The sequence below is a fragment of the Sphaeroforma arctica genome, assembly GCF_001186125.1.
Source record: "Sphaeroforma arctica JP610 unplaced genomic scaffold supercont1.296, whole genome shotgun sequence".
Classification (NCBI taxonomy): domain Eukaryota; class Ichthyosporea; order Ichthyophonida; genus Sphaeroforma; species Sphaeroforma arctica.
The window spans coordinates 14,567-23,985 of record NW_014040262.1 but is presented as its reverse complement, the minus strand read 5'-3'; the positions used below and the strand labels follow the sequence as shown (position 1 = coordinate 23,985).

The 9,419-nt window shown below is 46.6% G+C and overlaps 2 protein-coding genes across 2 annotated transcripts in view; one reads left to right on the top strand and one right to left on the bottom strand.

Moving 5' to 3' along the window:
* Positions 1-280: 280 nt before the first annotated feature.
* On the bottom strand, positions 281-6,564 carry SARC_04938 (hypothetical protein). Its single transcript, XM_014301207.1, has 3 exons — positions 6,024-6,564; positions 2,498-5,086; positions 281-2,038 (listed from the first exon to the last, which is right to left on the bottom strand). The coding sequence occupies exons 1-3, from the start codon at positions 6,212-6,214 to the stop codon at positions 487-489; spliced, it is 4,332 nt and encodes a 1,443-aa protein (XP_014156682.1). The 5' UTR covers positions 6,215-6,564; the 3' UTR covers positions 281-486.
* A 2,824-nt stretch (positions 6,565-9,388) lies between these two features.
* The window catches only part of SARC_04937 (hypothetical protein), a gene marked incomplete at its 5' end in the record, with an annotated part of 4,841 nt that continues 4,810 nt past the window's right edge, over positions 9,389-9,419 (top strand). The window contains one exon of the mRNA XM_014301206.1: positions 9,389-9,403. Coding sequence (XP_014156681.1) covers positions 9,389-9,403 — 15 coding nt within the window. The remainder of the gene's footprint in view (positions 9,404-9,419) is intronic.

Genomic DNA, 9,419 nt, shown 5'->3' with positions numbered 1-9,419 from the left:
TATAAATTTGTATGGTAACCGTACTTGGTAACTTAATTGCGGATTATGGATTCTTCTTTCTCACCGTCAAGTCATGATTTCATCCTATATATATATAAGCTCGGGGCAGCTATTTCACAGACGGTTTAGCCAGCTTTGCAGTCAAAATGGAGAAGAGTCTCAGCAACACCTTTAGCGTTAGCTTTTGAAATAGCACTTTATTTGAACTATTTTACTACTTTATCAATGAGACGTCAGAGACCTGAGGCCGCTGAGGTTTTTTATTGCACCAATATATTGGGCGCTAACTAAATTCGCGAGACATTTCCTACGGTGCCATAGACTGCGAAGTGGGCCCCAGGTCATGTGCTGTGCGCACAATACTCGGGCTGTTGATAAACTTCTACTACGGCGTAGACGGTAGGTTACGGTACTAACTATTCTTCCATCAAACCAGAAAAGGTGATCAATCAACACTGTTCACACTCAAGGCCATTCTCAGGCGTACTATACCTGCACAGGAGAGTCTACTAGGACGTGAGACTGTGCTTGTACCTGCTGTTGCAATGGCGGAGTCCCTATAGCGACTTGCGCGGAGGGCGCTTGGGTCTGCACAGCGAGTGGCTGTGTATGTTGAGTAGCTGTTGGTATCTGCTGATTAGCGGAGTGGTTAGCTGCGTGGGTGTGCTGAGCAGGTACCTGTGTCTGTTGAGCAGCTAGTACTGGTTGCTTGGTGGGTGCTATTGGTTGCTGTGTAGGTGCTTGGGTTTGCTGGGAGGGTGTCTGTGTTCGTTGAGTTTTGACCCCTGCTTGATGGGGAACTGCTTGCGCCCGCAGACCCAATACCTGGGGTGCAGCACTTGGCTGATGTGTCCCTGGCTGCTGGACCGGACTCTGTATATTGTTGGAAGCTGCTGGTGCTTGTGGTATAGGGTACTGTGCCTCCTGTTGTCTTTCAGGCGCAGAACTCTCTATTTTACTAAGCGGCACTGTTGCTTGCTGTTTTGTGGCCTGTGAAGATTCCGGTGATACACCCTTCGCCATTTTGGATTCCTGCACCGACGCCGTCCCTGTATGCTGCGGCATGTGATTATCCTGCACTTTCTCTGTCAGTATCTGCTCATTATGCGTGGCTGATGGCATCGACTGAGTGTATACGGTATTGTGTAGCTCAGACGGAGTAATCACGTTCTGCTGAGTAGATACTTCGGACTGAGGAAAAACCACATGGGTTTGGGGCGGTGCGTTTGAGCTCGGATCTGCCTTGCCTTGGTCGAGTATATGTGACAAAGGTTGCTGCCCATTGACAAGCGTGGGCGCTTGATTCGGTGGTGGTAGGGGTGCTTGTTGTTGTAGCGGCTGTGCATACGTCTGTGATTGAGGGTGTACCTGCGGATATTGCGGTGTAGGTACCACCCGACTGATTTGTGGCGATGCTTGTTGCTTCTTGACAGAATATTGATTCTGTGGCTTCGATGTTGCCTGTGGTTGCTGGGATTGGTTGAGCTGTGTGTGGGATGTAGCATACGTCTGGGTTACTGGTGGGATTGGGCCGGGGGTCTGCGTCACTGCTGGCATGTTTGCCTTCGTTTGAACAGTCGGTTGGCTTGGGAATCGAGTAGCCTGCAGCTGTGCCGGTTGATTCTGGTATTGGGGCTGCGGTGGTTGCTGATATTGAATTGCGGGCTGTGCTTGTGCTTGTACCTGTGATTGAGCGCTTATTTGTGGTAGTGTATAGGGCTGCGGTGGTGTGTACGTTGGCGTAAACGTGTATGTTTGGGTCTGGTGATGCTTCAGCTCCTGTTGTTGCGGTTGCGGTTGCGTTTGCTGTTGCTGCAACGGCACACGCGTGTTCTGTGCCAGGTGGTTGACTGGCTGAACTGACATTGGTGTCTGGACGTGGCTGATGACCGAGCTCGAGAGAAGGTGTAGCGGCTGCATTTGCTGCGATTGCGATTGGTGCAACTGGGCCTGTGCTGATATCTGTGACTGAGGTGTTGCTTTCTGTTTGTGTTGTTGATGCCCGTGGACCGTAGTGATGTGTTTCTGTTCCTGGGACCTACAGATGAAGAGAGGGTCAGTACGGGTGAGTGAAGGGTTTCTAAAGTTAGGAGCTACTTCACAGTGTGAGTGAATCCAATTCGCAGAAGTACCCCCCCCCCCACACACTAATCTTCGTATAAATTCCCGAATTAAACATGCAAAAACCACACCTTAACGGATAACTGTCACCTACCAAAGTATGCAACCGAGCATGAATGAGCGCTCTCGAATGAAAATAAAGGGGATAGATAGTGAGGCACGTCTTGATTCCGATAGAAACTGGAGAAACCAGACGTAGGGCAACCAAACGAAAACACATACCCCTGACTCACTCGCCGACATTCTCAATCAATACCTCCACACACATATACAAGTGATACATCCATATACATATAAACATGCAAGTGGTACATACAAATACTCATGTAAGTGAGACACACACACATGCAAATGTTCCCACGTACGTGATACATACATTTGCGCCTGGTGAGTGGCCATGGCATCCGACCACTTCTGGAAGGCATGCCGCAGCTGTGAATCCTGCATGCTTTTGTGCTCAGGGGGCGGCTTGCACATCGCCAGACACTTGCGGTGTCGTTCCTGCCGCACCACCACCTGTCCGTTGGCTAAGGTGGCCATCTTCACTTTGTGTTGCTTCTTGACCACACCCTCCAGGAACCTCCAGTCAGCCCCACACTTGATACAACACAGTGTTATATCTGGCGAGGCATCGTGCAACCAGTCCTGGTAGCACACCACCGCGCCTGTGCGATAGCCCCGGCTCTTCTTTTTCAGCTTGGTAGGTAACGAGTTCTGCTGGGTGAGCATCATCGAGTTCTGCTGCGAGAGTACCAGAGCTTGGGACTGGCCCTGTGCTTCGGCATGCTGCAGGGGGCGGTGCTGTGCCTGTGATTGCTGGTGACTGCTGGACGAGTCTGCACCCAGGTGCTTAGGCCCCTGCAGCTGCACTTGAAACGACTGTGTCAATGGCTGGTGATTGCTTGGTGCCTGCGCCTGTGGTTGCGCTGGGCTCGCTTGCACGCCGTTTGGGTGTGAGTTGCCTCGACTAGCGTGGGGGTACTGCTGCTGCACCAGCGACACCTGGGACGATCGCTGGGCTGTCTGTGGTTGTGGCTGCTGTTGTGGTTGTTGTTGCTGCTGCTGTTTTTGATGACTGCCGCCCATCCCATTGGCTTGTGTGTCCACATACGCGACAGGTGCGTATTCCGTCAGCGCGAGTTGTCCGCCGCCACTGTTACTGTCCTGCAGCAGCAGTGCTTGTCGGTAGGTTTCCTGTGCTAGCTGCATAGACCTGAACGTCTGTGCGTCCATGTCGCCCAGTGGTGGCGCGGGTGCGTCTGACTGTGGGGGTGGGGGGATGGTTGTCTGGGGGTTGGCTGGGTCGTGCGCCTGCGGTGGGTCCTGTAGTCCCGTGAGGGGGTACTGCTGGCCCATAGTGGGGTTCTGTAGGTCTATCGCCTGAGGTGCAGGCGAGTTGGTAGCCGACCCTTGTGTGCTGAGCAGTTGGCGTTTGTGAGGTCCCACTTGCGCATATGTCTGCGGGTGGCCCTGTGCCGCACCCTCGTGCGCGTGCTGTTCGTTGTGACTCTGCTGGTGTGTTTGCTGTTGCTGTTGCGGTGGTGCATCTGGTTGCTGCTGTTGTTGTTGATGCTGATGCTGATGCGGTTGCTGGTGTGGTTCCTGGTGGTCATAACTTGGCTCCTGTGCTTGGAGATGCTTGTAGTGCATGTCCTGGTCGTCCAGCTGCATGCTCATGTCATCAGCGCGTGGGACACCCTCCGATACCTGCTGAGCATGCAACTGCTGCAGGTCATTCTGCTCGTTCAGCTCTCCCACCTGCAACATCATATGATCTCGATCTTCTTCGCCCAGCGGCCGGTGTTGGCTGTCACTGGTCAATGGAGGCATTTCGGTGGCCTGCTCTATCTGATGCGCCATCAAAGGCGGGTGGTGTGGCTGTTCGTACTGGTCTAAGTCTTGTTTAGAGGCGTGGTGATCCCCCATACCCTGCTGTATCTGGTGCTGGTTCTGTGGCAGCTGCTGTGCGTGCTGCCTATACTCCTCATGTTCTTGGCCATAGGTTATTTGATCGTGCTGCTGGTTGTATGACTGCTGGTCCTGTTGTTGATTATAGGGCTGTTGGTCCTGTTGCTGATTATAGGGCTGTTGGTCCTGTTGCTGATTATAGGGCTGTTGGTCCTGTTGATGACTATAGGGCTGTTGGTCCTGTTGCTGGTTAAAGGACTGCTGGTCCTGTTGATGACTATAGGGCTGTTGGTCCTGTTGCTGACTATAAGGTTCCTGTTGCTGACTATAGGGTGGCGGGTCCTGCTCTTGCATATACGGTTGCTGGTCCTGCAGTTGGCTATACGACTGAAACTCTTCCTGCTGCCTGTAGGCCTGGTGTGCCTGGTGTTGGTTGTACGGGTCATGAGTGTAATTCGGCTGCTCCAACTGCTGGCCCTGCACGTCGTATCCCTCAGACATCTGCGATGGCTCCTGCCTGTAGCCGTCTTGGGTCTGGGGGCTGTGTTGGTAGCCCTGGTCTGGCCCGTGTGCATGAGCCTCGTGCTGCTGCTGGGAGTGCTGCCTGAACTCGTCTTGGTACTGGGCGTGGTGGTGTTGTTGATCGCCATCCGCCTCAGCGCTGAGCGGAGGGTAGTCCGCCCCAAAGTCCTGCACCTTCGACAGCGGGCGTGACTGGTCCATCGGCTGCACATCCATATCTTGGCCCACGCCACCCAACTCGCCATCCATGCTATCTAAGGGATGGTTGAGTGTGCTACTCAGGTGGCTATCAAACTCCTGGTTATGGTCTAGATTCAGCGGCGCCTGCCCCGAGAACTCGAAGTGGATCTCCTCATTGAGCTGCTCCAGGTTCCCGTCCAGTTCCGAACTCATCTGCGAGGCAATGTAGTTTTGACCTTGATCGCCTAACGACACACTGAGGGGTGGCGCCAGTTGCCCGTTAAACTGCATGGGCTCATTGTCTAGTGCTTCGAGAAGCAACGGACTGGCACCGACCTCGTCATGAACCAGATCACTGTTCAAAGCGTGCAGAAAAGTGAAGTCAGCGAAAACCGATTGTGATGAGATATGTGGCTCCGTATAGAGTTGGCTTGAGCCGCATTGTCTAAGTTTAGTTTGCGTACAGAAACGAATAGTGACTTTGAATTTGAATGCAGTATAAATGTGACAGATGAGGTTGTACCAGCAGCAGCGCATTAAAGAAGCTTAAAGCACTCAGGATACACCTCATAACGGCTGATAATCTTGATAAAGAGTATGAAAGGTTTCTGTGTCGCTAACATCAATTCTAAGAGCGTGTAGTAAACACGATAGCTACTTAGAGAGACGGAAACACAACAGTGTGTTTGTGCAAAATACTGCTACACCAATGCCTTCCTTGCACCAGCTGCAAACACTGGTCTATTGAACGGTCTGCACCTTGAGATGTAGGCCAGCCACAAATGTAGCTAGCGAGTTTAAACTTTAATAGCAGCGAGCACAAGTATACCAGTGAGACAGGAATAGGCAAAACAAGGTGCCAGAGGCTTGTACTTACTAACTCCGCCCAGAAAACTGCTTGCGTAATAAGATAGACCCAGACAACAGACGACACCAATCTACAAACTATATATAGCAGAGACACACAGCTCGACCGCAAACCAAAACTCACAAATACTGTACAACTTGGACAAGCATGGTTAACAAATAACAAAAACACACAATTATGAATATAAAGATACTAGCAATAGTCTGTGACCGCGTTCATGCAAAGAATAATCCACAGCACTTGAAAGAGACGCGGATCCGCCAGAACGCATACAGGATTGCGTGCGACTAGATTCGGATGATACCAATTGAATCGATAACAAGCCCAAAATATAAAGATACAATATTGCTGGATTTGTGAGACATATTAGCAACAAGCTGATGCGCTTAAAAACCAGAAAACAAGCAGTTGTAGTAGTACTTACGAGCGCCCATAGCCTAGTTCGTGCTCGTATTGCGGATGATGCTCCTGGTAAAGGGCCACCACACCCGGGTGATGTGGACCTGTCCCATCATCTTCGTGCTGCTGATGTGACTGTAAGGGATGGTCGTGCCCCATGACTTCGTCAACGTTGACATTCTGATCCAACGGATAGTGACTTTCTAGTTCGTTCATAATGTATGTGTGGTGTTTGCATTGAGAGCTTGAACAGACATGGAACGATTCGAAATGTTTGCACTGCGGGTTGCGCAATCAAGAAGGTTGGTGTTCGGGCCAAGGCAAAGAGTAAAGACGAATCGTCACGTCTAAAGCAACAACACTCTACAGTCTACACAAAGACAGGGTGGTCGAGTGAAAGTCAAGACACGGCCAATGTCGATGTAGATGCACCGGTGCACACACCACAACGCCACACGCTTCCCACTACAATCGCGTGAGGACACACAGTCACCACCCCAAACGGGCACCACCAGGCACCAGCCTCCTTCGCTGTCAAGCAACTGTCGTAATCGCCAAGATCAGTTGGCAACACAAACCACAGGTCACACAGGACGTCAGCCAAAGCTCACCCAGATGCCTGAGATGTTCCAAAGCAACTTTCGGAACTGAATTTACAATATTAGTAGATAAAGATTACAGTAGGTAGTGTGATATTTTTTTTCTCGTTTGTAGGTAGTGTGTTTTCATTATATTTAATTTTTGACGCAGCTGTGACCCAAATCGACGGACGACCGTTTTGTGTACGATTTTTGGGGCAACGAGCGCACGTGCTGCTGTGCTGCCGAAGGTTGGAACAAATTTGTCGTGTCTATAAATAAATAATCGAACGTTTATTTATAAACCTCTTTTGGTAAAAAAACAGAAATAAAAAAAACATCAGTGAAATTAATCAGACTCTCTTCAGTCTCAACTCTCAACTCTCAAGTCTTCCCGTAGACATTAAACTCGCGGGGAGTGGTGTGGTGAGCTGGTGAGTTTGAGGGTCTGTGCCTCTGTGGTCTGTGAGTCTTTTGGCCTGTGCCCTCCCTGTGCGCCGTGCGGCTGTGCCTGTGACCCCCCCCGGTGTATGTTCTACCGCTTTAAAAATAAAAAGGGGTCTCTTCTGACGTCTATAATGAAGTCACACTCACACGTCGATTGCTATTTTTTTTATACCACAGAGGGCTATTAAATCTTTCGTCTTGTCCTTGAGTCACAGATTCATAGCTACACATAGATGAAACCTTAGAAAATCCGGGAGAATACGTGGTACAAACCAACTGTTGAATTCCATTCTATCAACTGTACGAATTTAATAAAACATCTTGGCAGGTGGATGTTTAAAGTTTTACATCGGTGGATGCTTTCACGAAATTAATGTGATGAGAAATCCTATGAGATGTATGAGCGCTTTATTTCCATAATTGTATCTATACACATCTGTAAACACAAATTTCTCACGCGCTCAAATATTATACACACGCACATATATACACGTATACACGTTCATAGCCTCCAAACTATTTTAGGAGTCTATTACCCTAGATACGTACGTGTGCACGTATATTTATATATATATTTATGTATTGTGTGTGTGGTGTGCACATATTCACGCAATTTTGTAACACGTAAATATTTATATGCATACCTATCGTTTTCCGTCTGTAATGGATGTGATTTCGTTCTTTTGCGAACAAATACAACCCGGTATAGGATGTAGGATAAAATGTGGACGAATTTGTGTCTGTTTCATGCGATGTTAATATTCCTCTGTCGAATGTAAAATAAAAGAAGGTGGACGAGTGGGTATCATTGCAAGCATGTTTTCACCAAATATCGTATGGTTGTGTGAAATCCTCTATATTATGTGTATTTTTCTGCAAAGATAAGGATGTGTGTTAATGTTTGTTTCACATATTTTCAAACACGCGTATATACACGTGTATTTTTATATATTCACACATATTATATATTTATATATATATATATTTATGTAATTATATGAATATTTATATATTCACACACTCACACACACACACATATATATTTATATATATATAAATATATATATATATATATATATATGTATATAAATGTGTGTGTGTATGCACATGTGTATATGTGTGTATATATGTAGGTGTATACGTAGTGCGTGTATACGTAGTGCGTGTATGCATTAAGAAAAGCTATACGGTTGTACATATGATCACTTTTAGTATATATATATTTATATATATATAATTTTTTTCTTCGTATTATATTACTATATTGTTATATTGTATTGTATATAGTATATTATATATATATATATATATATATATTTATGCTTTTGTGCCCATCTAGATACATATGAAGATACAATACTGTGATATTCATATATAGATGTTGTACAAGAAGTAGACATTCATATAAATATAAATGTATTTGACGGTATCTAAGACAACGTATATATCTACAGAAGTATATTATTGTATTCGACTTGTCTGACATTGTAGAACTTCGCAATAGTACACGGTTAACGGTACAGCGTCTATATGCATAATAACGATTTGGTCATATGTCGTACGTACCCTCATGGAAATGGGAGGATGGCAGAAATAAGTCGAGACTCGACAGTAGACACTCGATACTTCATACTCTAGTCATCAATGACACTTTTGAAGAAGAAAAAAGCATCATGCATGTATTTAGAAAAAGCTTGCGACTTCTTGAGACTTAGAGTCTCTGAGTGAGTGATATTTTTGTCATATATTTATCCATGTATCAATACTAAATTAGGCTATATGAGAGTTAATAGATTGGAACAAAGTATATATTTAAGTATATATTTATTGATTATTCTGAGCCTGAGGACTTGAGGTCTGAGGATCTCTCATTCCCTCTGATTCTGAGATTCAGGATTCTGAGATTCAGAGTGATTCAGTGATTCGGACTATCGGTTCAACTGGGGGGTTTTTTTAAAACAAAAAGCATATATATAATATGTACTGTAATCTCTAATCAACCTTCTCACACTTCTTGGCCCTTGGCCCCAGAGGCGGCCAGGCCCCTTTTTGTTAAATAGTTGTTGGGGGCTTGACCGCTTGAGGGTAACAAAAGTTTTTAAGATTACCTCTAAAATTTCTGAATTACCCTCAAAATTGTGTGGTTCAACGCTAAATACATAATAATAGAGTCAAAAACATTCTTTGCAGACACCGCTGCTCACCACAATTTTGGGCATAGAAATCTGAGCTGCGTATTTGTAAAATACATATGTATTTAGGTAAATGGTGGTCAATGAAGAATTCTCATACCGGATCGGACAAAAACGTCTCTAGATATGAATCAGCCTAAACACGAAACCTTCACGAAGTAAGTATAATAGAGATGAATACTGTGCAAGTTTGCAATCCAAAAC

Coding starts and splice junctions, on each gene's coding strand:
- SARC_04938 (XM_014301207.1), bottom strand. CDS start 6,214: ATGAACGAACTAGAAAGTCACTATCCGTTGGATCAGAATGTCAACGTT. Junction 5,087..6,023: donor GAACTAGGCTATGGGCGCTC/GTAAGTACTACT, acceptor CGCTTTGAACAG/TGATCTGGTTCATGACGAGG. Junction 2,039..2,497: donor GCCACTCACCAGGCGCAAAT/GTATGTATCACG, acceptor CTTCATCTGTAG/GTCCCAGGAACAGAAACACA.